This window comes from Bufo gargarizans, chromosome 1 (assembly GCF_014858855.1).
Source record: "Bufo gargarizans isolate SCDJY-AF-19 chromosome 1, ASM1485885v1, whole genome shotgun sequence".
NCBI classification, from domain to species: Eukaryota; Metazoa; Chordata; class Amphibia; order Anura; family Bufonidae; genus Bufo; species Bufo gargarizans.
In genome coordinates, this window is record NC_058080.1 from 152,014,498 (window position 1) to 152,041,992 (window position 27,495).

Below are 27,495 nucleotides of genomic sequence, written 5' to 3' on the forward strand. Positions count from 1 at the left end.
GGCTATTGCTGAGGTTACCGCACCAAGGGCAGGATTCTGTCTTTGGTGTCACCGTTCCTTTCACCAGAGCGGTCGGTGCCTCCTGGGCCGGAGGCATTGGGCTTCGGCCGTGCATTTGGGCACGGCGGCCACAGGTCTGCCTTGCACGCCTTGCTGAGTTCTACAGGGTGCATACTCTGACTTTGGCAGCTGCTGCCTTGCCCTGCCTGGGTTTGCAGGCGGCGGTTCATTGATGCTTTTCGGGTGCTTCACCTTGGTGCTGTGGTCCCTCCCCCTTTTGGACTGCTTTTGAACGTCCCAAGGTCTTCTGTGTCCCCCAAGGAAACTGGGCGAGAAAACGAGATTTTTGTATAACTTACCAGTAAAATCTCTTTCTCGCTCTTTCCTTGGGGGACACAGCACCCACCCATTCATTGTTTTTTCTCTGTACGTTTTCCGAGTTTTTGTTACCCGTTGGGTAGTTGGCTTGTTGGTTCCTTGTTGGACTTTGCCTTTTCTCACTGCTTGGACACGCAACTGGCAGTCTCTCTCTCCAGGCTGAGGGTATAGCTGTGGAGGAGGGGCTTAACAGTTTTCACTTAGTGTCACGCCTCCTATGGAGATGAGCTATACCCCCTAAGGTCTTCTGTGTCCCCCAAGGAAAGAGCGAGGAAAGAGATTTTACTGGTAAGTTATACAAAAATCTCGTTTTCCTCCAGACGCAGAGGATGTCCCCTTGTCACAGTAACAGTCCTGGGGATAAATATATGATGGGATAGATCTCTGTACTGACCCCTGATATATTTATACATATTAATTAGATCTCCTCTCAGTCGTCTTTTTTCTAAAGTGAATAGCCCTAATTTCTCGCCCAGTTTCCTTGGGGGACACAGAAGACCTTGGGTATAGCTCATCTCCCTAGGAGGCGTGACACTAAGTGAAAACTGTTAAGCCCCTCCTCCACAGCTATACCCTCAGCCTGGAGAGAGAGACTGCCAGTTTTTTGCTTAGTGTCCAAGGAGGCAAGACACTCCCTGCTACTGCAGGGCTGTTTTCTCCTGTTTAGTTTTGCTTTTTACTTTTTTTCTTTTTCTTTTTCTTCAGATCATCAGGGACAACAGAGACGCACTAGACCTCTCTGTTTCTCCCGGGGTTGAGCTGCGCCAGTGCCGGCATCCGCACTGCTGCCTCCCCCACAGAAGACAAGGTGGACCAGGGCAGCCTAGCTCCCCTGCATCCCGCCAGCGTAAGGGTCGCCCGCACGCCAAGTCCCTCTTCCAGCGTCCTGCCACTACGGTGCCAGTAGCTGAAGGGGCGACCCTGCTGGAACAGACCGAGGGTGAAGACGGCTATGGTGAGAGATTGGCTTCTCCAGCCCTACGTCCCCCCCCTCACCCCTCACCCCACCCCGGTCTCCTGCGTGCCTGACCCCCATACTGGGCCTCTGGACCCTTCTGTCCCTGCTAGACTAGGCTGGCCCCTGGGCTGCCGCAGGGCGACATTCTGCTCCCTCTCTCCTGGTCTCCATAGGACATTAGCACCTTCTCTCTGCAAGAAGGATGCCTAGGGAGCTGCAGAGGTCCGCACCTAGCTGCCCCTGACGGAGGGGTTATGCAGGCTTCCCACCCTCACTGGCACCCGGTCTCAGGTCTCCCTCTCTTACCGGCCACTGCTTCAGGGCCAGGGGGCCCGCGCCTTGCTGCCCCTGACCCTCCTCTACCCTCATGGGCACCGGTCCAAGGGCAAGGTGGTTGTGGCTGCCGGCCATATGGTGCAGTGAAATGGCTGCCGGGCGCAGGGTCCTCGCTTCCGGGCAGCGGGGTGGGCACCCGCGGCCTGCAAATGAGCGCTATGCTTCAAGCCCCCGGCCGACCGTCGGAACATTCCGGTCGGCCGGGCGCAGCGAAATCAGGGTCCCCGGCTCTTCCGGCCCGCGGGGTGGGCATCCGCGGCCGGTATGTGCAGGCGCCGCTCCGTAGGCCCGGCCGGTATTTGAATACTGTGCGGCCCCGGTCAGCCGGGCGCCGCTACAAATTTAGGCCCCGGCTTCACGGCCTGCTAGGCCGCAAAATTCCGGCCTCTGTTGGAGGGGGCTGGAACTTCTCCAGGCGCGAATTCTTCGCGCCTGGAGGTTCCCCCGCCCCCAGGGGATCGCAGCGCCGCCCCCCAGGCCGGATCCCTGTTAACCCTTTGGGTACAGGCCGGCTTCGGATGGGCCTGTGTGGCTGCCCCCCCCTTTTTTTTCCCTGCTTCTCAGGGATTCTGTGCCCCTATAGGTGGCTCACCTTTCTGCCTCAGTGAGGCTGTTATAATAATAAAAAAAAAAAAAAAAAAAAAAAAAATATATATATATATATATTATTTATTTATCTATTATATATACCTTGTGGGCTGCGCAGGACGCTGCAGCCTGATCTCAGTAGTGCTGCCTGTATACATGCCCCCCTTCCATAGGCGGCATGTCGCGCTCCCCGGCTGCGGCGCTGCCAGGGTCATTTTCCCCTTCTAGGCGTTTTTCTTGCCCTCTTCCGCGATACGGCGCTGGTCAAGTGCATGCGGCCCTTTCTGTAGGCAGGATTCGTCACCCTCTCCAGTTATGACGCCTGCCATGTGCAGGACCCCCCTCCTCGGCGGGATACTGCACTCTCCCTGGCTGCGGGTTGGCCTTGTGCATGAACCCCTCTTCATTGGCAGACTACGGCAGTTTCTCCGGATACGGTGCTGGCCATGTGCACGGCCCCCTTCCACAAGTGGGACGCTGCCTCTCACTGGTTTCGTTGCCGATGATGTGCATGACCCCCATCATTCTTAAGCGGAATACTGCACTCACCGGATACGGTGCTGGCCATGTGCACGACCCCCTTCCATAGGTGGAACGCTGCACTCTCACTGGATTCGCTGCTGACCATGTGCGTGACCCCCTTCCATAGGCGGAACGCTACACTTGTGCGTCGCTGACGCCCATAGGCATGGCTCCCTTCCGTGGACGGCATTCGGCACTCTCACTGGATTCACTGCCAGCCATGTGCATGACTGCTTTTCCATAGGCGGTACGATGCGCTCTCATTGGATTCGTTGCCGGCCTTGGGCATGCCTCCTTCCCTGTGGCGGCATACATACACTCCCTCGGTCGGTGGTTGTTCTCTAACCGGTACGTTGTTGGCCATGTGCATGAACCCCATACGTGGCGGGGTGCTTGCACTCTCACTGGATCCGCTGCCGGCCGTATGCATGACCACTCTTCCGTGGGCGGTGTACGCACTCTCACTGGTTTCGCTGCCGGCCATGGGCATGCCTCCTTCAGGTGACATACACACATTCTCACCGACTGCTCGCACTCTCCCTGGATGCGATGCTGGCCATGTGCATGCCCCCCCCCCCCCCCCCCACCACTTTTTTCTGGGCGGCATACTACACTCTCACCGGATACGTTGCTGGCCTTGAGCATGGCCCTCTAACATGGGTGGAACGTTTACGCTCCCATTGTATACGGTGCTGGCCTTGTGCGTGACCACCCCTCATTCCTGGGCGGAAATTTGCACGCTCACGAGGTTCAAGGCTGTTCTTGTATGTGCTGTGTTGGACTTGCACATGTTTCCCTTTATTAGCGGAGTTGTTACACTCTCACGAAATTTCGGTGTTGGGTGGATTGTTGCACACTCACTTAATGCTAGGATAGCCCTGTGCATGTCCCCCTTTCACTAGGTGGACTTCCTGCTGGATACTGTGTGGCTATGTGCATGGCCCCCTTCTGGGCGAAGTATGATACGCCCTACTTCTCTGACGTAGGTACGACCTTGGGCATCACCCCCCTTTTTGGGGCGGGCCTTTGCACTCTTACAGACTACAGTTTGCCAGGTACATTTCCCCCCTTTCGGGGCGGTCAGTTTGCGTTCCATCGCATAAAATACTAGTCTTGTGCATAACTCTTTTTCACTTTGCACTTTGCACTTCCGTAGATTCTGTGGCGCTCTGTGGCTGGCCCTCTTCGCTGAGTGATATTTTTGCAGTGAGCGGACGCTCTCGTGCGTTGTTCGGGCCGCGTATGCCTCCTCGTTCCGTAGGTGGGTTGGCCTCACTGCTTACGGGGCTACTCGTACGTATGCCTCCTTTCCTCCTGCGACATATTTATTATCTTGGGAGTCGGTGGTTGCAGCAAGACTTGCATTATTCTCTACAGAGATCATTCTGTCCACCTGTGTGAGCCTCAGGTGTTGTCCAATGAACAACAAATGAATACCTTTTATATATATAAGTAAACGGGCTCTACCTGCTCGCTACTGCACCGAGCTGGGCGGTGCTCATTCATTTCGTTAGGCCCTTCCGCCCGGGGAGTGTTCGTGGTTCCTAGATACGTACCCATTCGTCCTCCCGTGGCATTGTTTCCCTGCGCTGGTGGTTACATGGTCGAGAGTGCTGTCTGCAGCGCCCGTCGCATTCTATGTTGGCTCTGGCGGGTACTACAGTCCCCTCACCTACTACTATTTCCTCCTCTGAGAGTGCGGTGTGGTATGATTCTTTCCGGTTGGCGCCCTCGGCGTTCAGTCTGCTCTGCTACCAGGTTCGGCCACTCTTCTTGGGAAGGTCATCCAACTTCTCTTGGGTGCTCGCTTACCCAGGTCCGGAGGACCTCCACCTTGGGTTCTTCAGGGTATTCGCCTTCTGCGAGGCGGTGAACCGGGCGTCTCAGTGTAGCGGGGTTCTGCCTTTGAGCTGTCCTATGGCTTCTCTGTTACCCACTCCTCCTTTCGTTTGGAGGGTGTTATGCCGGCCTCTTTCTCGACTGCCTTTTCTCGCCGTCTCTGTTTGGCTCCCACTCGGTACGGATCACTCCGAATGTGGCTTCTGTTCCGGCCACGCTTCAGAGGCTGTTCCTTCACTGCCCTCCCCTCTGGGGAGAGCATGGTTGTTCATGTTGATGGTTCTGGTGTTCCTTTTGGCCTCGTACTGTCCCCCTTGTTCAAACTGGCTGTACTTGCTGTGTGCCTATTTACCGGGTCTACCGCGTTCTGTCCTCCCGCTGGGTGCAGATTGCGTTTTTTCCATTCTAGGCAACGTTTCTGCTATGGACTTACCTTCTCGGTAACTTGGGAGGACTACCATTTAGTCAAGATTGTCTTTAGATCCCCCACACCGGGACTGTAGTCCGTCTTCCTGTGGTGGCTACATCGGCTTGGGCTTTAGCCTGTCTTGTACTGGCATCTGGCGGTTGCTGGACGGACCCTTTGGTCCCTGTCTGTCTGTCCTTCTGCTCCCCCACTCCGGTGGATACGGAACACCTTTGTTCGGGGCCGACGGGACCAGTTCTACGACCGTTCTGCCCGGGTTACTGGTCTGCGCCTGTTCATTGGGTTTTCGCCCGCTTGCCCAGGCGACTATTGTGGGCTCGCTAGTGTCACTCCTGGCCGTGTTTTCGTCCAGGATCTGTGGTAGGAATTAGGGCTTTCCTTGGGGTTCTGTGGGAAGCTGGGCGTTCCCCCACTCTGCCTTTCTCTCTCCATGGTTCTGTCTTTCTCCAGTCCGGCCTAGGACCTGGGACTGGGACTCTGTTGCTTGAAGTATCAGTGTCTGCGCTGTCCTTCCTCTTTCAGCGTTCCCCGCCCCTCTGGGCCTGTCAGGACCTTCTTCCGTGGAGCGGCTCTTGGTTTCCTTTTGTACTGCCCTCCGGTACCGCCCTGGGAACTACATACTGGGCTCTTGGCGCTCCAATCTTTCCCTTGGAACCGTTACAGCAGTTCTCTCTACTCCTTCTGTCCTGTACGGTTGTGTTTCTGTAGTCATCGTGTCTATGACGGGTGCCTGAGTGGCGGCCCTTCTTGTTCCGAGCCTTCTGTCTTTCCCCAGGACAGGGCTGTTCTCCATTCTGTCTCTTCCTTCCTTCTGAAGGTGGTGTTCGTCTTTCCTTTCATCAAGGCAGTCGTCCTCCCCTTCTCACCCCCGGGAACGGACACTTCACCGTTTTGGACGTTGTTTGGGCCTTGCAGTTTTTCCTTGGGGATCTCCGACTCTTGTCGACGTTTGGTCTCTTGTGTTTCCAGGAGGTCCGCGCAGAGTGTGGATGGCCTCCAGGGTGGCTTTCCTCCGCTTTCTCGGAGTGGCTTTTGCTGTGGTTGCCGCACCAAGGGCAGGGTTCTGCTTTTGGTGTCGCCATTCTTTTCACCAGAGCTGTCGGTTCCTCCTGGGCCGGAGACATTAGGCTTCGGCCATGCATTTGTGCGAGGCGGTCACTGGTCTTCCTTGCACACCTTACCGAGTTCTGCAGGGTGCATACTCGGGCTTCGGCGTATGCTGCCTTGGGCCGCCTGGTCGGCAGGCGGCGGTTTTTTGATGCCTTCGGGTGCTTCGCCTTGGTGCTGTGGTCCCTCCCCTCTTGGACTGCTATTGAACGTCCCAAGGTCTTCTGTGTCCCCCAAGGAAACTGGGCGAGAAAACGAGATTTTTGTATAACTTACCAGTAAAATCTCTTTCTCGCTCTTTCCTTGGGGGACACAGCACCCACCCATTCTTTGTTTTTCTTGGCACGGTTTCCGAGTTGTTTTACCCTTTGGGTAGTTGGCTTGTTGGTTCCACTTTTGGACTTTGCCTTTTTTTCACTACTTGGACACGCAACTGGCAGTCTCTCTCTCCAGGCTGAGGGTATAGCTGTGGAGGAGGGGCTTAACAGTTTTCACTTAGTGTCACGCCTCCTAGGGAGATGAGCTATACCCAAGGTCTTCTGTGTCCCCCAAGGAAAGAGCGAGAAAGAGATTTTACTGGTAAGTTATACAAAAATCTCGTTTTTAATAATCTTTCAGGGTACTGTAGTTGCCCTATTCCAGTTATTACTTTAGATGCCCTCCTCTGGACCTTCTCCAGCTCTGCTATGTCTGCCTTGTTTACTGGAGCCCAGAACTGTACACAGTACTCCATGTGTGGTCTGACTAATGATTTGTAAAGTGGTAGGACTATGTTCTCATCACGGGAATCTATGCCCCTTCTGATGCAACCCATTATCTTATTGGCCTTGGCAGCAGCTGCCTGACACTGGTTTTTGCAGCTTAGTTTGCTGTTTATTAAAATTCCTAGATCCTTTTCCATGTCAGTGTTACCGAGTGTTTTACCATTTAGTATGTACGGGTGACTTGCATTATTCCTTCCTATGTGCATAACCTTACATTTGTCTCATCTGCCACTTATCTGCCCAAGCCTCCAATCTATCCAGATCCCTCTGTAGTAGTATACTGTCCTCATCAGTGTAAATTACTTTACACAGTTTAGTGTCATCTGCGAAAATTGATATTTTACTATGCAAGCCTTCTACAAGATCATTATAAAATATATTGAAGAGAATAGGGCCCAATACTGACCCCTGAGGTACCCCACTGCTGACAGTGACCCAATCTGAGTGTGTACCGTTAATAACCACCCTCTGTTTTCTATCATTGAGCCAGTTACTTACCCACATACAGACGTTTTCTCCCAGTCCGAGCATTCTCATTTTATATACTAACCTTTTATGTGGTACAGTGTCAAATGCTTTGCAGAAGTCCAGATATACAACATCCATTGATTTGCCACTGTTAAGTCTAGAATTTACCTCCTCATAGAAACTGATTAAATTAGTTTGGCATGACCGATCCCTCATGGAGCCATGCTGATATGTGCTCTAATATAGCATCTCTCAGAAAACTTTCAAACAGTTTACCCACAACAGATGTTAAACTTACCGGCCTATAGTTTCCAGGCTCTGTTTTTGGAGGTGAAAACTGTCTTGGTCCTGTAGGGGTTAAAGAATAAACTATACATTTTAAGTAAAACTAAATTAAACTAAAAGAAATAGAAAGGAAAAAAATGCTAAGAAAGGTATTAAGAAAATGCTGCACAAATTACTTTGGTAGCCCAACAAATAGAAAAGATAGTGCTGCTCAACCACCACGTCATCCTCTGTATTAGGCTACTTTCACACTTGCGGCAGTGTGATCCGGCAAGCAGTTCCGCCGTTGGAACTGACTGACGGATCCGCCGATCTGGATGTGACTGAAAGCATTTGTGAGACTCATACGGATGCGGATCCGTCTCACAAATGCATTGCATTAACGGATCCGTCTCTCCGCTTGTCATGTGGACAGACAGGCAAGTCTTCAGTTTTTTTAGCCGCAGATAAAACCGTAGCATGCTACGGTTTTCTCTTTTGCTTGATCAGTCAAAATGGCTGAACTGAAGACATCCTGAGGGGATTACTCTCCATTCAGAATGCATGGGGATATGCCTGATCAGTTCTTTTCCCGTATAGAGCCCCTGTGACGGAACTCAGTGCCGGTAAATAAAAGTGTGAAAGTAGCCTTAGATGCTCTGCAGAGACCTGGCTGTGGGCAGAGGGACTGAGCGTGAGTGAAAGCTGCAGATAGTGCTGTGGGGTAGTTCCATACTATGCAAATAGATTTTTGGGTAAATGTCAAACATATTTTCTTATAATTTATAAAATGAATGTGGTATGGAATGGTGGGACAATCCCTTTAAGGGACTTTGCCATGAGAGGCTGGGTTCACGTCACGTTTTTGCCATCTTTTGAACATATACTTGCAAAAGTGTAGCACACCACGCTTTTCCATACTGCACAATCCGGTTTAAAAAAAGTGTTTAGGTTTTTTTTTTTTTTTTTGTGTGTGTGTGTGTGTTTTTTTTTTTTTTTTATACAATGGAACTCTATGGTGACAGATGCCACTGTATGGCATCCTTCAGAGGCAACCGTTTAACGTATACGTTTTTTGTATAAGTTTAAAAGAATGGCAAAAACGTAAGGTGAACCCAGCGTAAACTAAAACTAACTGAAAAGAAGATTTGCGAGGAGCATTGAAAAGAAAGCCTAGTCTATCATCTGCACCTCACACAGCACTAATCAGAATATCTGCAGCCCAAAAATCCTGAGAAACCACCACACCTTGGGTAAAACCTGCAGAATAAATTGACATGCTGCAGACTAAAAATCAGCAACGCATGCCTGAATGTGGTTCTCATGGACTTCTGGTCCACACAACAGACGTTATGTGAACTGGCAGGTCTATGGTATTTGCCAATTTCTTGACCAAACAGCAAATTTGAATAGATGTGGTATTGGATAGAAGATGTGGCAGGTGATTGAGCTCACCATACTGCAGTTCACTTGTATGAACGGGCAAAAGAGTGTTGTCGGAGTGCCACTTTAAGGGCCGGGAGAGCATTTTTAAGTGTTTGCATTGGGCACCAAAAGTGCAGATCTTAAGCTCTTTTTTTTTAGATTCACTTTAAATTTAAAGAGTAACAAAACCTTTGAAGAACTTTATTAAAAAAATAAAATTGAAATGTCATTAAATATTTGTATTTTAGGGTATTTAAATTTTTTCAGGTCTTCTTGAAATTGACATCTGAAGCTCAGAGGTCTTTATTGCTTTGGAATCTGTACACTTGTACACCGCTGTCATGTCACGGGGGTGTACAGCTTCCACTGTGCGGCTCCACATCGCTGCTCCTGCCTGTGCCAGCTCCACTTTGCTAAAGCCTGGCGTAGCATATCCATTGTACTACAACAGGCATTAGTGGAGTGGGAACAGGCCATAGCAGCAGTGTGCTATGCAGAGCTCCTGCCTGCGTTTGCTCCACTCTGCTAAAGCCTTGCTTAGCACATCTGTACAGGAGCCCCTGTACTAATCTGCCATGCCAGGCTTTAGCAGAGCAGAGCCGGCACAGGGGGCCGAGGGATGTGTGCTCCTGCCTGTACATCGCTCACTGCGGTGGATGATTGTACAGGTTCCAAATTGTACAGGTTCTATAGACTCCTGAACTTCAGGTGCCTATTTTTTATGGAAAATGTGAAAAAATACATTTAAGAAATCCACCTTATGGCACATAGAATATTTTTTAATGAAGTTCTGCAGAAGTTTAGGTACACTTTAATTCTGATAACTAGCTCTAATCAGGTCATATGCTATCTGTACAGCTAATAATCTTATTTTACTTTGCAGAGGCCGGAAGTGACTTTTCTTTGTTTGAAGCATTGCGGGATACCATTTACTCTGAAGTTGCTACGCTGATTTCTCAAAATGAATGCCACCCACGTTTTCTTATTGAACTCTTCCATGAACTGCAGCTTCTAAATACGGATTATCTGAGACAGAAAGCACTTTTCGCACTACAGGTAACATCATTGCTTTGCTGAACGTGTCATTGTGCAATTCTTCTGCTGATCAGTAAGAGAGGTGTATTGGATTAGAAAAAGTTTCCCTCTTGTCTATTTGTTGTATTTCTAGAATTATAGCTCGGCCCCATTCAACTGAACACCAGGCATAGCTCATGATCAAAAGTATCTCTGATGATCACCTTTAGGGTCCATTCACACTTCCGTAGAATGGGTCCACACCCGTTCCGCAAATTGTGCAATGGGTGCGGACCGATTCATTCTCTATGGGGCAGGAATGGATGCTGACAGCACACAGTGTGCTGTCCGCATCCGCATTTCCGGAGCGCGCCCCCAATCTTCCGGTCAGCGGCTCCGGTAAAATATAGAACATGTGCTATTCTGGTCCACAATTGCTCATTTCGACATGTTTTTATAGGATATTGTGACCAGACGTGTCACTGAAGCTACAGACAAGAAACATGACAGCACCAAGCCTGTGGAATCTATTGGGTGGATGGCATCCAACTCTGAGCTTACCCCCAGTGAAAGCTTGGCCACAACAGATGATGTATGTATTTAAATGTTTTTGCATCTACACTGATCGTGCGATTCTTTACTGTAAAAGGCGTTCATTTTAGTGCCTCTCACTTTTGTAAAGCTGCATCTGAACAGTTAAATTGGTTCTCGACAAATAAAGCTTCGGTTGGGTTCACGTTGCATTTTAGTGCCCTCTTAGACTTTGCATTGGGGGGAATAGGGCTTTTGTGACTTTTTTTGCACTCTTGCGCAAAAATTTACGACTTTTTACACTCGTGCAAAATGTTCCGACTTTTTACACCACTCACTTCAGTTTTAGAATATGGGTGGAAAAGTGGGTGTGGTTAGATATGTTAATGAGCTGTACTCCATATTTATCATTAAGACTTCTTAATAAGTCGCAATCTCACTCCAGGAGGAGGGTGGAGTAGGAAAAGTGGAGGAGCTTCTCTAGACAGAAGTGTTAGGTTTATTAAGGACAAACCAACTTTATCAAACAACCTGTGACATTTGATACATTTGGCACAAAGTTCTCCAACACAGACTCCAGCAAAACTGACTTCAAATATTCTCCTCATGATATATTCCCCCCTATGTGTTTAAACATATTACACTACAATCCAAAACCTAAGGATGCCGGTCTATCAGCTGTTTTGATATAATAAAGGGGGAAGGTGACCTTCCTATTTTTACTAAGAAATAAATAAAATGTAAATTTCAAGATCACAGCGTTGGAATCTTCATTGTTTTCTTTAAGATTGCGTTCTGCTCACGTGATGGACGTAGCAGGTGCATACACAGAACCGTATTGTATGGCGTCCATCACAGATTTTTATCCTTTCATAAACAATAAAGGTTTCAATTCATTCAAGTTGGGAATTCATACGCAAATTATATTAGAACATGACGTAATAGTTCATTATACAATACGCTTAAGACTTTGTACCCATTTAAAGGGAACCTGTCACCTGGATTTTGGGTATAGAGCTGAGGACATGGGTTGCTAGATGGCCGCTAGCACATCTGCAATACTCAGTCCCCATAGCTCTGTGTGCTTTTATTGATAAAAAAAACAAAACGATTTGATACATATGCAAATTAACCTGAGATGAGTCAGAGCTTGAAAATATGACTCTTCTCTGGTCACACAAGTAAGATATGACTCTTTTATGTTAATTTGCATAAAAGCAGGGCCGTCTTTAATATTGATTGGACCCTGGTCAAAAATTTACTTGGGGCCCCTGGATCCCGCCTTCCCACGCCCTCCACCACAACACACACACAAAAAAAAATCACACCCCTGGTAGAGTACAGTGAATGACTGTAAATACTTCCAGTTCTGAAGACTCCATTGGCTCAGGATCAATGCTCTGGGCAGCTGGGCTCAGTCTGGAAGTGGGCACCGCTCTGCAGGAAGGAGATCGGGGCTCGGCTCACCCTATGCATCTTTCAGGCAATTATTGGGTACAAACTAAAGGTTCCTGATAATAGCCTGAACATCAGTGGAGATAAGAGCTGCATATACATGCCCATAGAAGTTCACTGTTTAGACAGTACAATCTGCTGCAGAGGAGCGAGGAGTTTTGGTGCTTGCAAAACGACAGGATCACCAAATGAATGAGCTTTTGCTCATTCATTGAGTGATCTCCGGCCATTCTTACATCCTAAGCCAAACTCTTTTGTCGAGCTTGAGGGGAAAAAGGGTCTGAAACCAGTCATAAATGTGGTGGAAGGCACGTGTGCAGAATTCTGCATAGAGATATGTGTGCCTATATCTGCCCCATGATATTCAATATTTTCTTTTCTTTTTCTTTTTTAGGAAATGTTTACAAAAAACTCAGACGGTCCAGTTTGCAATGAAGGTGAACAGAATGATGGGGATAATGTTAGCAATTTATCAACCTCTTCCAATTTCGAGCCCTTTGCTACAGATGATCTTGGTAGGTTTGATCTTTGTGTAAAAGGTTTACATTAGTTATCTTGGCTACTAGCTGCACCTTCTGTAGCAGTTTCTGGATTTCCAGCTTGAGTTGTCCATTTATTAACAGGTAACACGGTGATTCACCTAGATCAAGCATTGGCAAGAATGAGAGAATATGAGCGCATGAAACTTGAGAGTGAAAATAATTTAGCAGAGGATTCCTGCAATAACCTCAACAATGCTGCAACTAACCTGCAAGGTAAATTCTCAGCTTATGGAAAGAGTTTGCAGACCAAGTTATATAAACCTACATGGGTAATACAGTACTAACTAATTACTTACCCCATACATAACATATGTGATATATTGGTAAGAGTGCATTTTGACTACAAAAAAAGTGTATTTTTGGCGACGTGCTGTACTTTTGTAGTTAGCACCTGGAATGATACAGAATAATGGACAGGTGAGGATGGTGACAAGACCTTAGTGTATAAAGAAAGTACCTTGCTCATCGCCAGGTGCCTTGTTGCAGTTCTTTACTGCAGTTAGCTCACACAGAAATTATGTATCAGTTAAGGCTACTTTCACACTTGCGCTTGAACGGATCCGATCATATTAATGCAGACGGAGGCTCCGTTCAGTACGGATCCGTCTGCATTAATAACTTAGAAAAATTTCTAAGTGCGAAAGTAGCCTGAGCGGATCCGTTCAGACTTTCAATGTAAAGTCAATGGGGGACGGATCCGCTTGAAGATTGAGCCATATGGTGTCATCTTCAAGCGGATCTGTTCCCATTGACTTACATTGTAAGTCTGGACGGATCCGCACGGCCAGGCGGACAGCGAGCGGAGCGGAGGCTGAACGCCACCAGACTGATGCAGTCTGAGCGGATCCGCTCCATTCAGACTGCATCAGGGCTGGATGGAAGCGTTCTGCTCCGCTCGTGAGCTCCTTCAAACGGAGCTCACGAGCGGACAGCAGAACGCTAGTGTGAAAGGAGCCTTATTTGGAATTTTTTTAATGCTTTTTCTGAAGTGACCTGTTATGAGGATGTAGAATAGCAATGCATTGCATTCCTGAAGTTATTAACTCTTTCATTTTGCAAAGCTTCCAATGAGGACAACGCTAACCACAGCCGATTGTGCAATGAAGACGGATCTGAAGTTCCTTGCCCTCGCATTGATACGCAACAGCTTGACCGTCAGATTAAGGCGATTATGAAAGAGGTCATCCCATTTCTGAAGGTGAGAATAACTTGCATTTTTTTTCCTGTACAGATCACTGACAAGGATGCCATGTTTGTTTTTAAAATAAATCTCAGAAAAAGTTAGATATATAACAGTAGTATAGGTGTCCGCAGAGTGAATATTATCTTAGAGTATTGGACCCTTTTAAAATATAGCTTTTATTAATTCAAATTAAAAAGAGAGTCACCCTGTGATATCCGGGTGACCTCAAATGTATAAGGAAAGGATGTTGCCCAGCTACCACCGTGAAATGGTGAGTTTGATGCTGTATGGATAGTACAGATTCCACAAGGGCACTTATGACGTTGGTGATGGGTATAAGCTAGGGGAAGGCTAGGACACTTCAATAGGTGCTGGGGATAACACTCTTCCTGTACCAGCCCTAGGTTAGCCTTTGCCCAAGGATGATCCCTGATGGTGGGATTTCCCTGTCCCCGTACCTGCCCTGTAAAACCCTTTATATTGTGAATGATGTCAGTAATATTTCTCGCCCAATTCCTTGGGGGACACAGGAACTCTTGGGTATAGCTTATCTCCATAGGAGGCGTGACACTAAGTAAAAGACTGTTAAGCCCCTCCTCCAGCAGCTATACCCTCAGCCTGGAGAGAGAGACTTCCAGTTTTTTGCTTAGTGTCAAGGAGGCAAGACACTCTCTGCACTGCAGAGTTGTCTTGAGAAGATTTTAGAGTTTTTAATTTTTTATTTTAATTTTTTCACTTGGATTTTTCCACAGGGACAACAGAGTCGCAGTAGACTTCTCTGTTTTCCCGGGGTTGAGCTGCACCAGGGCCGGTTATCCGCCCTGCTGCCTCCCCCACAGAAGAAAAGGAGGACCAGGGCAGCTCATGCTTCCCTGCATCCCGCCAGCACTGGGTCGCCCACCTGCAAGCCCCTCCAGCTACTGTCACTCTTGTGCCAGTGGCTGAAGGGGCGTCCCAGCTGGATGGACTAGAGGGTGAAGACGTCGCAGGTGAGGTGGCTAGTGCAGCGTTCCGCTCCCCTCCCCCTCCCTTCCTTTCCCCTCCTCTCCGTTCTGTTCTAGGCTCCCCTTTGCTGATGGCCTCGTTGCTCGATTCGGAGGCGGCCTGGCGCCCTGTTTGTACCGCCTGGGACAAGTCCCAGGAGAGCTGAGCGGCGCTCATGGGGAGGCTTGTTTGGGGGCGGCCGGGTATGCGACCGCTGTGCCGTTGCATTGCAGGACGCCTACACCCGGTCCTCCTCTTTCGGCTTCCTACCTCTCGCTTCCGCTGCGGCGGGGGCCATTGGGGAGACCTGTGATGGTTTGGAGCGGGATTTGAATCGCGCGCGCGCGATAATGTTTTCGGTGGGGGGCGGAGTTTCGGACCGGCCCAGCGTCTTGCTTGGTCTTCAGTCAGGGGCCGGACGCCTTTCTTCCCGCGCCTCTTTAGTCCCGCCCACTCTCGTGCCTGCGTGCTTCTGGGAACTCACTGCAGGACGGACCATTGCTCTAGTTGCCGCCGCCGTTCTTCTGCTGCTGCCGCTGCCGTTCTGCTTCCTCTGTGACCTGGTAGGACTGTTGACCCTTCCTCACTGTAGCCCCCTGGCCTGGACTCTGGTTTTTTTCTATTGCTCCTACCAACATGTCTGACCCCTTAGTGCCTGTGGGACCTTGGTATCATACCTGCACCGCATGTAAGGCGCCCTTTCCTCAAGGGCAGTCTGACCCGCATTGCTCGCTTTGCAAAGACCCATCGCAGGGTCCGCCATCTGTTGTGTCACCCCCTGGCCTCTTGGATCCCCCTGACTGGGCTAGATCCCTCTCCCAGGCTGTGGTTAGTCTCACTAGCGTTGTGGGCCGACTTGCAGATGTGTTGCCCTTGTCGCAGCCGGATGATTCCCCTGCTGGGCCCTCCGGGTCCGCTGTCCTGGCCGACCCGTCTGAGTCTCTCTCTGCAGGCGATTCCTCCAGAGCCCGCCAATCCCAGAAGCGGTCAAGGGCGGATCACCGGTCATCCTCGGATGCTTCGGTATCCCCCCCAAGGGTGCGTTCTCAGTCGGGTCCTTCCTCCTTGCAGGATTTGCCCTCTGAATGGGAGCTGGTTGATTCCGATTGGGATATGGATTCGGCGCTGCCTTCAAAGCTGGCTTCCGCTGTGGGCCACCTTATAAACAATATCCGTGATACCTTTAAAATTCGCGATGATCCTCCTGATCCTGAGAAAACCAGTGTTTCCTTTTTTCGCCAGAAGCAGGCTTCTGCGGTTTTTCCCCTCCATGCTGACTTTTCGTCAGTGGTTTCTAAGGCCTGGGCCCGTCCTGATGCACGGTTTACCCCGCCGAAAAAGTTAGATGTTTGTTATCCGTTTCCGGCGGATTGCATCACAAACTGGGCGTCTCCTCCTAAGGTCGACCCCCCTGTGGCCCGTTTGTCCAAGAGCACGGCTATTCCCGTCGCAGATGGTTCTTCCTTACAATCCACTGAGGATCGCCGTATAGAGGCCCTTACAAAGGGTATCTTTTCGGCCTCCGGATCCGCGCTTAGGCCAGTCTTTGCCTCCGCTTGGGCTGGTAAAGCGGTTTCAGAATGGGCGTCTCAGCTGGATCTGGAGCTTGAATCCGACGTCCCTATTCAAGACCTCCGTGCCCTGGCTCAACTTATCGTTCAGGCTGGAAAATTTGTATGTGAAGCATCCCTGGATGCAGGGGCTCTTATTGCCCGTTCGTCTGCCCTGGCCGTGTCGGCTAGGAGGGAGCTTTGGTTAAAGGTTTGGTCGGCGGACGCCGCGTCAAAGCGGTCTCTTACTAGCCTTCCTTTCTCTGGTGCTCGTTTGTTCGGGACCCGTTTGGATGAAATCATCTCTGAAGCCACGGGGGGGAAGAGTACCCATCTTCCCCAATCCAAGGCTAGGAGCTCCACTCGTGGTCGTCCCACCTTCTCCCGTTTCAGGTCTTCTCGTAGGGCTTCCGCTCCTCGCTCCGCCTCAGGTCCGTCCGCTAACCCTGTCCAGGACAGGCGTAAGAAACCCTTTTTTCGGACCCAGCCCTCCTGGCGCAAATCTCAACCTGCTCGCGCTCCCGCGACCAAGCAGGCCCCCGCCTGAAGGTGCGCCCCCACCCACCCGGGTGGGGGGGACGTCTCCTCCTGTTCAGGGACTTCTGGCAGGCGCACGTCTCCGACGCCTGGGCTCTCGAAGTTGCGTCTTCCGGGTACAAACTCGAGCTTGCGTCCCTTCCCCCAGTTCGGTTCTTTCGCTCTCGGGTTCCCCGGGATTCCCGAGGGGCGGCCGATTTCTTTGCTGCCTTTCAGACTCTTCTAGACAAAGGAGTCATCACCCCGGTTCCTATGGGAGACAGGTTCAAGGGGTTCTATTCGAACCTTTTTGTGGTCCCCAAGAAGGAGGGTTCGGTGCGACCCATTCTGGATCTAAAACGGCTGAACCGCTTCCTTCGTCTTCAGCGTTTCCGGATGGAGTCTCTCAGGTCGGTGGTGGCCTCTCTGGAACAGGGGGAGTTCCTGGCCTCCATCGACATCCAGGACGCCTACCTTCACATTCCAATCGCACGGTGTCATCAGTGCTTTCTGCGTTTTGCAGTGGGGTCCGACCACTACCAGTTCGTTGCCCTTCCCTTCGGGCTGGCGACGGCCCCTCGTGTTTTCACGAAGGTCCTGGCCCCGGTCCTCGCCTTACTTCGTTCCAGGGGAGTTTTTCTGCTTCCATATCTAGACGACCTCCTAATCAAGGCGCCTTCTCTGTCACTGACTTCAGCCAGCGTGGATCTCTCGCTGCAGACCTTGCGCCGGTTCGGTTGGGTTATCAACCTACCCAAATCCTCTCTTGTTCCTTCCCGGCAATTGGTCTTTCTGGGGATGCTGCTGGATACGGATTCAGCGGTGGTTCGACTTCCGTTGGAAAAGCGCCTGCTCCTCCATCGGTCGGTTCAGAGCCTTCTGTCCCACCGCCGTCCTTCTTTCCGGTTCAGCATGCGGGTCCTGGGTCAGATGGTGTCCTGCTTCGAGGCGATTCCTTACGCACAGTACCACTCCCGCACCTTTCAGACGGCCATTCTGTCCGCCTGGGACAAGTCCCAGGAGAGTCTGGATCGGCATTTTCCCCTTTCCCCCCAGGTTCGTTCCTCTCTCCTCTGGTGGCTGCGGACCCCTCTTCAGGGGAAGTCTTTCCTGCCTATGACTTGGCTGGTGATTACCACCGATGCCAGTCTGCGGGGTTGGGGGGGAGTGTTTCCTCCTCGGTCCGTCCAGGGCACTTGGTCTCCATCGGAGTCCAGACTGCCGATCAATGTTCTGGAGCTGAGGGCCATCCTCCTCTCGCTCCGACACTGGACTTCGTTGCTTCAGGGTCGCCCTGTTCGGGTCCAGTCGGACAATGCCACGGCTGTGGCGTACATAAATCACCAGGGGGGCACTCGCAGCGCGGCGGCGATGAGGGAGGTGTCTCTGATCCTTCGCTGGGCGGAGGTTCATGTTCCGGCCCTTTCGGCCGTTTACATTCCGGGGGTGGACAATTGGGCGGCGGATTTCCTCAGCCGGACGACGATCGACCCGGGGGAGTGGTCTCTGCACCCCGACGTCTTCGAGTCTCTTTGTCTCCGCTGGGGTCGTCCGGACGTGGATCTCATAGCCTCCAGATTCAACTACAAACTTCCCATCTACGTGGCCAGGGCCAAGGATCCGGACGCTTACGGCGCGGACGCGCTCGTCCTCCCCTGGACGGAGTTTTCGCTCCTCTACGTGTTTCCGCCCCTGCCTCTTCTTCCGCGTGTCCTTCGGAAGATTGCGGCGGAGGGCACGCCAGCAATCCTAATCGCCCCGGACTGGCCGCGTCGTCCGTGGTACGCCGACCTTATGTTGCTTCTGGCAGACGCTCCCTTGCCTCTGCCTCTCAGAGAAGACCTCCTCTTTCAGGGGCCGATCTTCCACCAGCATTTAGGGTCGCTACGTTTGACGGCATGGCTATTGAAACCGCGGTCCTGACGCGGCGGGGGTTTTCGGCTGACGTGGTCCGTACCATGATTCGTGCACGAAAACCGGCCTCGGCCAGGATTTATTATCGTACCTGGCGGGCCTATTTGGCTTTCTGTGAGGCCTTGGGGACTCCCCCTCTGAGGTTTTCCCTTCCTACGGTTTTATCCTTTTTGCAGTCTGGTCTGGTTCTGGGCTTGGGTCTCAGTACCCTGAAGGGTCAGATTTCGGCTCTTTCGGTCCTTTTTCAGCGTCCTCTGGCTCCGCTCGGTCCGGTTAAGACCTTTCTTCAGGGGGTTGCTCACTGTGCTCCCCCCTATCGCCCTCCCGTTCCTGCTTGGGATCTTAACGTTGTGTTGGCGGCTCTCCAATCTTCCCCTTTCGAGCCTCTGCGCAAGGTTTCCCCTCGCTTGTTGTCTTGCAAAGTTTTCTTTCTCGTCGCTATCACGTCTCTTCGGCGTGTGTCTGAGTTGGCGGCTCTTTCTTGCGTGGAGCCCTTCTTGGTTTTTCACCTGGACAAGGTGGTTCTCCGCCCTGTTCCGGAATTTCTTCCGAAGGTGGTGTCCGCCTTTCACCTGAATGAGGATATTGTCCTTCCTTCTCTGTGTCCGTCCCCGTCGCATCCCCGGGAGCGGGAGCTTCACCGTCTGGATGTTGTTCGGGCTCTCAGGATCTACCTGGATGTGACCAGACCCTTTCGACGCTCGGATTCTCTGTTTGTGATTCCGGAGGGTCCGCGCAGGGGGCTGGCGGCGTCTAAGGTGGTTGTTGCCCGCTTCCTCAAGATGGCTATCGTTGAGGCTTACCGTGCTCGGGGCAGGGATCCGCCCTTTGGTGTTACCGCTCATTCTACCAGAGCGGTCGGGGCTTCCTGGGCTCAGCGTAATCGTGCCTCGGCTGAACAACTGTGCAAGGCGGCCACCTGGTCTTCTTTGCACACGTTCACCAAGTTTTACAGGGTGAACACTTATGCATCGGCGGATGCTGCTTTGGGCCGCTTGGTCTTGCAGGCGGCGGTGCCTTAATGTTTACGGTGCCTGGTTCGCTTTTGGTTGTGGTCCCTCCCTGTTTGTGGACTGCTTTTGAACGTCCCAAGAGTTCCTGTGTCCCCCAAGGAATTGGGCGAGAAAACGAGATTTTTGTATAACTTACCAGTAAAATCTCTTTCTCGCTCTTCCTTGGGGGACACAGGAACTCTTGGGTATAGCTTATCTCCATAGGAGGCGTGACACTAAGTAAAAGACTGTTAAGCCCCTCCTCCAGCAGCTATACCCTCAGCCTGGAGAGAGAGACTTCCAGTTATGTGCCCAAGTAGTGCAAGACAAAGGCAAGGAGTAACCAAACCAATACCAACAAGTCAGAAAAAAACACCCGAAGGCCAACAAAAAACAATGGGCGGGCGCTGTGTCCCCCAAGGAAGAGCGAGAAAGAGATTTTACTGGTAAGTTATACAAAAATCTCGTTTTTTAACTCTGACGCGTTTCCCCACCAGGGTTCATCATTCATTCATGTAAATAACATCTTAAATCAAAACAGGATAAAAGGATAAAGACTGTACTATGTCCTGGGTGAGACCATGAGGCAGACCATGTTTGGGGCTGGATGTATCACACGGGCTCGCCTGTTAGAGATGTCACCTGGAAATAAATCACAGAAGTGTGTATTTACTTACTGGATCGCAGATGGCTTAGCGCCCCATGTATTCTTAACCTTATAACTAGTGATGAGCAAAGCGAGCTTCGGATGCTTCGAAATCGCTTCACTCAAAACTTCGGATTAATGCTGTACAGAAATCCGTTTCCTTTTAGCATTACAATGTATGGGCTCTGATGAGCTCAAGTTCGTTATTCGTGAAGTCGAGCAAGACTTTGTTGAATAACTTCGGTAGTTGATTTGTAAAGTGGAAAACTACTTTTAAAACTTGGAACCGAACTCTAGTTTGCTTCTGAGGTACCAGTCAAGTAGGTAAATGATAAAAAGGACAGTACATATACATTTGCTAAACTTAAAGTGGCACTGTACTTTCATTAAACTTTTGATATTTAGATCAGTGGAGGTCTGAGCGCCTAGACCCCTACTGATGTCTAGAATGAAGGAAGAACGTTCTCTCTCCTCACTGCGAGACTGGAAGCCAGGTGGACTCAATAGAAAGTCTATGCAATTCGTCTCGCTCTTATCTCATGCAGCGAAGAGAGAGAGCGCTAAGTGCACAAATCTCTCCCCTTGTTTTAGAGATTGGGTGGGGGTCTCAGTGCTCAGACCCCCCACTGATCTAAACTTAGATCCAAGGTTTGATGAAAGCACATTGGCAGTTGAAACCACTTATGGTAAATGAGCTATTTCTCTAATTGTTGAAGGTGAATTGCATGACCTGATTTCCGCAGTGTGTCCCGGCTTGTGTTACTTCTACAATGGTATGCTTGTGATCAACTGGTGCTTGGGAGCAGCCATTTCTGTCTGGGGAGAGACTGACTGTTTTTCAATGGCATCACTCCTGGACAAATCCCAGCCCAAAATAGTACAGCGCCAGCAAGAAATCTCCAGGGATGAACTACTTCTTTACTGAGGCCTATGTTAGGGCATCTTCATACATTGCAGTATGACCTCTGAATATAAATTCACATTGATGATTTTGCAGATTGCGACATGGATTTGACCACTTTCTGCAATGAAAAACCTCCAGCATGCTATCAAATCCGCAAGACATGTCAGTGCGGTTTATAAACTGTACTTTTTAATTTATTTAAACGTTAGAAGCTCTCACTAAATGTAGCCAACTTTCATTTCACCCACAATTGTGTTCACTTTTCTTAAAGGAGTATGCCCGTGTCAACGACTTATCCTCCATCCACAGGATAGGGCTGAAGTGATTGGTGGGGGTCCGACCAATGGAGACCTGTGTTCCGCATTTGAATTTTGCAGCAGACAGTTTTTTTTTTTTCCCCTCAGCCCTCAAGCCCTCGTTCTCATTGGTGTGGGCCCCATCCTGGGGCATGATTAGTGACTTCTTCTTGCACATCCTTCATCTTTTCCTTTTTCGTGCTTTAGTGGCATCTGTTGGAATTCAGTCTACTTAGTATTCTTTACTCATTTTCCATCTGTTTCATCCAGCGGTTTATATTATGTATTAGATTTGTTAATGTCCTTGAACTATAAAACTCTTTCTACATCAAAATGAGCTACTTTTGAATACTTTCCGCTCAGCATCATAAAGTTTCAGCTCAAATCATTGTCTGTTTCAATTATGTGCAGTTTTTGTGATCCAGAAGTTGCTGAAAACAACCAGGTGGTCATCCATATCGCACTGTAGCTCCTATGCTTATATATTATACCTACATCTATTGCCTTTACCACCTTAAAGGGGGTTTGCCACTTTAGCAAATAGCATTTATTATGCAAAGAAAGTTTCCATGGTTAGGACCACCCTGCAGTCAATCAGCGGTGGCCGTGCTTATACAGTACAGATAAAACACAACCATCCTATGTGCGGTCCCGGACACCCGAAAGGCCGGCATTCTTTTCTTAGTGTGCAAGCCCAACCACCACTGATCGATTGCAGGGTGGTTGTAAACTATGGAAACTATCGGTGTATAATGTGATGATGAAAAAAAAAAATGAATCCAGCCAGCAAAGGAGGCAATATGGACAATCGCAAGACATTAGTAATTGCCTTGTATTAACTTTCTCTACATAATAAATGGATGCAGACAGCACACACATAACATTCGTGTGCTGTCCAAATTTTTTTGCAGCCCCATAGAAATCAATGGGTCCACATTTGATACGTAAAAAATGCAAACCGAAAATACGTTCGTGTGCATGAGGCCCAAGTGTGTATACATATGTACATAGCTCTCAGTCACTGTTAGTTGAGCAGGGGAGGCCTTAAAGGGTTGTCTCACTTCAGCAAGTGGTATTTATCATGTAGAGAAAGTTAATACAAGCTACTTACTAATGTATTGTTTTGATTGGTGCTGTCCTGATGGGTTGGTGGGGCCTAGTGCCAAGGTGGCTTTGCCGGACAGCGGGGCCGCTGTTTGGCTACTGAGCCCTGCTGCCTGCTGGGGCGGTGCTGTGGCGTTGGTGGTCGCCGTGCAGTGCTGCGCCAAATTTTAGGGTCCCATTCAAAGAGGCACTCTTGTCGCGGTGAGTCGGCCTGTGCTTTTTGATCAAATTGTATACTAATGCCTCATGTACAGTATGTAGCATAGGGGTAGTAGGTATACGATAAATTGCGCTGAGAAGCGGTTAATTATGCTGAGAAGCAGTTAGATAAAAGCATTGTATTGAGGATGTGCAATCCAGTTCTTTTTCTTATATTTTGTCTTGCGATTGTCCATTTGCTTACTTTGCTGGCTTGGTTCATTTTTCCATCACATTATACACGGCTTGTTTCCATGGTTACAACCACCCTGCAATCCATCAGCGGTGCTTGTGCTTGCACACTATAAGAAAAAATGCCAGCCTCTTTGGTGGCCGGGACGGTGGGAGCTCACGTAGGCTGGTACTTTTTTTCTTTAGTGTGCACGCACAGCCATGCTGCTGGAATGCAGGGTGGTCGTAACCATGGAAACTTTCTCTGCTTAATAAATGCTATTTGCTAAGTGGCAAAACCCCTTTTAATGTTTAAATGATCTCTAGCCCCCTCCCTTCTTCCCGGCTATTACTACCCATGGATCCCAAATGCAAAAATGTAATCTGTCCTTAAAGGTGAAGTATGAAGCGACTTGACCCTAGTGAAAAATCTGTGCCTTCACATGCATTTGTATTCTTGTCAGCTCCTCCTTTGGCAGTGTGTACCAAGTCCACCTGCAATTGCAACTTTTGCCCTTTGTCCCATGGGTACACATCTGGGTGTCTTCCCCTTCCAGGCGACACTGCTGTGTCTGCTGATTTAGGCCTTCTTAAATGAAAAATTGCCTGGAAATAATATGGCAATAGAGTACCATATAATACAGGGGGTGCACAATCTGCCGTCCTCAATATTGTTCTGTAGCCACCTGGTAACAGACATGTCTGTCTTTGTCTCAGGGCTGCTTATGTGTTTTTCATGTGTTCTTCCATTAGATGGGAGTCCTGGAAATGTAAGCAGACAGTTATAGTATACATGTTCGATTTGTATTTCAGTTTGTAATACTGGTTTGAGTTTTATAATCGGCTGTTGGGATTATGGCCTCCGACCGGAATAGTTTGTGCACCCCTGGTATAATATTAATTTATGGTTCAATTTGTTTTTATTGAAAACCATAGTAAGCTTAGACATATGTAGCACAAGTAGATTACAAATTCAAGTATCATATCACCGTACAGATATAATGTCAACAATCATCAATACAAGATGAAAGGAGAGAGGGGGGGAGACAAGACAAGGGACCAGAGGGAGGGGAGGGAAGGTAGTGTACTAGTAATCCACCCCATGTATAATAATTTAGAAACCATGATGTCAAGTTCATTGTTGGATGCATTTTATTGGGTCTTATAGGTGTGGGCTCCTGCCCCTGCATGCTCCCTGCGTACTGTTTGAGATGCATGTCAATAGAGCGCATTTATTAAAAAATGTACTTATTGTACTAATTTATATAGAGCTAACATATTCCGCAACGAAGTACAGAGAATGCCATTACTGGCCCCATTGGGATTTAAAAAATTGAATTCCAAATTTACTTATCCGTATGTTTTTTGATTGTGGGTAGGAACTGGTGTGCCTGGAGAAAGCCCACAGAAACACTGAGAAAACATACAAATTCCCCTTTAGTATTAGGACCCAGTACTGCCAAGGCAACAGTACTAACCACTGATTCACTGTGTTAGAAATATCTGGCAAAGCCACTAATTTTATTCTTTTCTCTAGCTATTCATAGTTTCACAGAGTTTTGCTGTGATCAATTTATATGTGACTGTTCATGACCATTGTTCTCACGCCTGTTGTTGTTTTGCAGGAACACATGGAGGAAGTATGCTCTTCTCATCTCCTGACTTCTATCAGGCGAATGGTCTTGACGCTAACTCAGCAGAATGATGAGAGCAAAGAATTTGTGAAATTCTTTCACAAACAGCTAGGTAGCATTTTACAGGTATGTACGCAGGACATTGTTTTTTATTAGACTGAGGAGGTTAAGCCTCATCCTCCAATACTGGCCTTGTGTATACCGTAGACAAAGCTTTTATGGTCCCTCTTTCATAGAGCTGTGTTAGCTTTCGCCAGTGAAAGATATTTCCACCATTGCTTGAAAAGATTAAAAAAAGATCTGCATTGCCATCTTAGACATTTATGACATATCTACTGGATGTCTGATAGATGGCCATTAGGAACGAGCGAAGCATCCGAAGTCGATTCGCATAAAACTTCGTTGCAATATTTTCCCGAGCAGGAGTTCGGTTCCAAGTGTTACCTTGGAACTGAACCCAAGTTCGGCAAATGGTTATTTACAGTACAAATTAATTTATGAAGCGAAGTCTCACAAGACTTTGCAACGCAATAACTTCAGCTCATCGGAGCCAGTACATTCTAATACTATATGGAGCTCCTGCTCCGTACAGTATTGGAACAAAGTTTTATGTGAATCGACTTTGGATGTTTCATCCGAAGTCGATTCGCACGTCCCTAATGGCCACGTATGTGTTCTGCTCTTTACTTATCAAGTCTCATACCTTTTAAGACTTCTACATGTCTACAGTTATCTATTCACATGAAAGTTGGCCAAAATCGTAAAAAAATAAATTTGTGTGATTGATTGTCCTTTGTGACCATGAGCAGACTTCTGTCTGTAGAAATAGTCGTCGTCCTGGTTGGTAGAGTTCGGCCTTGGTCACCCGAAAATACATGTGTATGCCATCATTGGCTGAACTCTGCCAGTCATTTGCAGTATTCCCAAGTACCAAGGAGTCCAATTTCTTAAAACCTAACTTCCTGGTTGGTAAGTTTAGTCTGGCATATAGTACAAGCATACACTTCAAATGCCATGTACATGCACCCTGGGCTGTTCAGGTTACAGCATTGCTTTTACTGGATGCAACTTTTGATTTATGCGCCCATTAAGCGTTGGTTGCATAAACCAGGGGAAACCTCTTCAACTGCTTGGAGACCACCAAACAACTTTAAATGTCTGGGGGAGTCCGCCTGTGAATCTGCAGGGATGTTCCTGAACTCCACATAGAGAAGGCAGACTGTTAACTGCCATTCATGCCTTTCTAATACTGTATTCTAATACTGTATGCTGCTGAATGAACGCCATGTATACAGTGTAGGAAGTGGCCATGACCTCTGGGTAATTGCTGGGACTGCCTGGTCTTGGCAGACCCAGATCCACCCTCCGTTAAGTCCTCCAGAGGCTGTATTCCCCTAGTATATTACTCCCAATTGCAGGAGAAATTGATGTTGAAATGACCCCCCAAGATTTTGTATGACCTTATGACAATGTGCAAAATAAATAAAAGCAAAACTAAAAAGTAGGAAAGCAACAAGGAATGCCACAACTAGCTATTTTCTAGCCCCTGTGACTCTTAAGATACTCTATTTCACAATATAGTAAGTACTATAACTTAAAAAAATAAAAATAAAAGTATTATAGTTGTACTTATGCTGTTACAGGTGATAGAAAAAGTTTTTTGCTTTATAACACATACAAAAAAAAAAACTTAAATGGGAAAAATAGCCTGCTCTCAAACCGGTTAAAGTTCGGAGGCAATTTTTGTGTGAGATTTGCATTCTACTCTTTTTTGGCTAAAAAAAAAAAAAAAAATTCAATTGGCCTTTATTAAAAATATTGAGCCGTTCTGTCGCAAAGGGTTAACTATTTTTGTAGCTGTGCGGTATTTTCACCTTCACTTTCTGCCGGTCATCTAGTAACCCTCATCTCTAAACTGCTGAAAGGTCATAAACACTTATTTAAGCCACATTTTTCTCAAATAACTGAGTTATATTGAGTTTTTAGGTGTTCAGAGAGCAGAGATAAGGAGTTCATCAGCTCCCCAACTGACGGAAAAGACAGAAAATTCTAAGGATGCTTCTAGGGCAGGGCTGGCCAACCTGCGGGTCTCCAGCTGTTGCAAAACTACAACTCCCAGCATGCCTAGACTGCTTAGAGCTATCAGCCTACAGCAGGGCATGGTGGGAATTGTAGTTTTACAACAGCCGGAGAGCCGCAGGTTGGCCAGCCCTGTTGTAGGGCATCTCGGCTATGTACACAAAAAAATCATATTTTTCATAAAGAACAATTTAATACAATTAGTACAATGCAATAATAATTTTAAAAAATTACTTGCAAAGGTGTACATAGCCTTTAAGTGCAAAATGTGTCATTAAGGGAAGCAGTAATGTTTGTGCATTCAACTGAGGCATTGGTTATCCTTCTTGTGTTTTGTAGGATTCTTTGGCAAAGTTTAGTAATAAAAAGCTGAAGGACTGTGGAGAAGATCTGCTTGTAGAAATCTCAGAAGTGTTGTTCAATGAGTTGGCCTTTTTCAGGCTGATGCAAGACCTGGACAATACTAACAGCTCAGTGCAGAGCAGAAGCCAAGAAAAGTCTGGTGCTGACGTGGTTTTTTTCCATTCATTATCAAAAGAGGTTAATACGTTTCACGTTTTAATGAATCTTAAGGTTGTGGGACTAATGTGTGAGTGCATGTGTTTTCATTGTGCAATGTATTGCCACCACGGGTGCACAGGTGTCCTATAGTTGGACAGATATGACTCCACATAAAAAATGAAATGAATTAAAAAAAAAAAATACA

General features: G+C 48.4%; 1 protein-coding gene across 5 annotated transcripts in view; it reads left to right on the top strand.

Moving 5' to 3' along the window:
- Positions 1 to 27,495, top strand: part of PCM1 (pericentriolar material 1) — a 146,962-nt gene that overhangs the window by 110,579 nt on the left and 8,888 nt on the right. For all 5 annotated transcript variants that reach the window (XM_044299703.1, XM_044299717.1, XM_044299732.1 and 2 more), the window contains 7 exons: positions 9,960 to 10,132; positions 10,551 to 10,682; positions 12,471 to 12,591; positions 12,700 to 12,831; positions 13,680 to 13,816; positions 24,702 to 24,836; positions 27,129 to 27,329. In XM_044299703.1, coding sequence (XP_044155638.1) covers positions 9,960 to 10,132; positions 10,551 to 10,682; positions 12,471 to 12,591; positions 12,700 to 12,831; positions 13,680 to 13,816; positions 24,702 to 24,836; positions 27,129 to 27,329 — 1,031 coding nt within the window. The remainder of the gene's footprint in view (positions 1 to 9,959; positions 10,133 to 10,550; positions 10,683 to 12,470; positions 12,592 to 12,699; positions 12,832 to 13,679; positions 13,817 to 24,701; positions 24,837 to 27,128; positions 27,330 to 27,495) is intronic.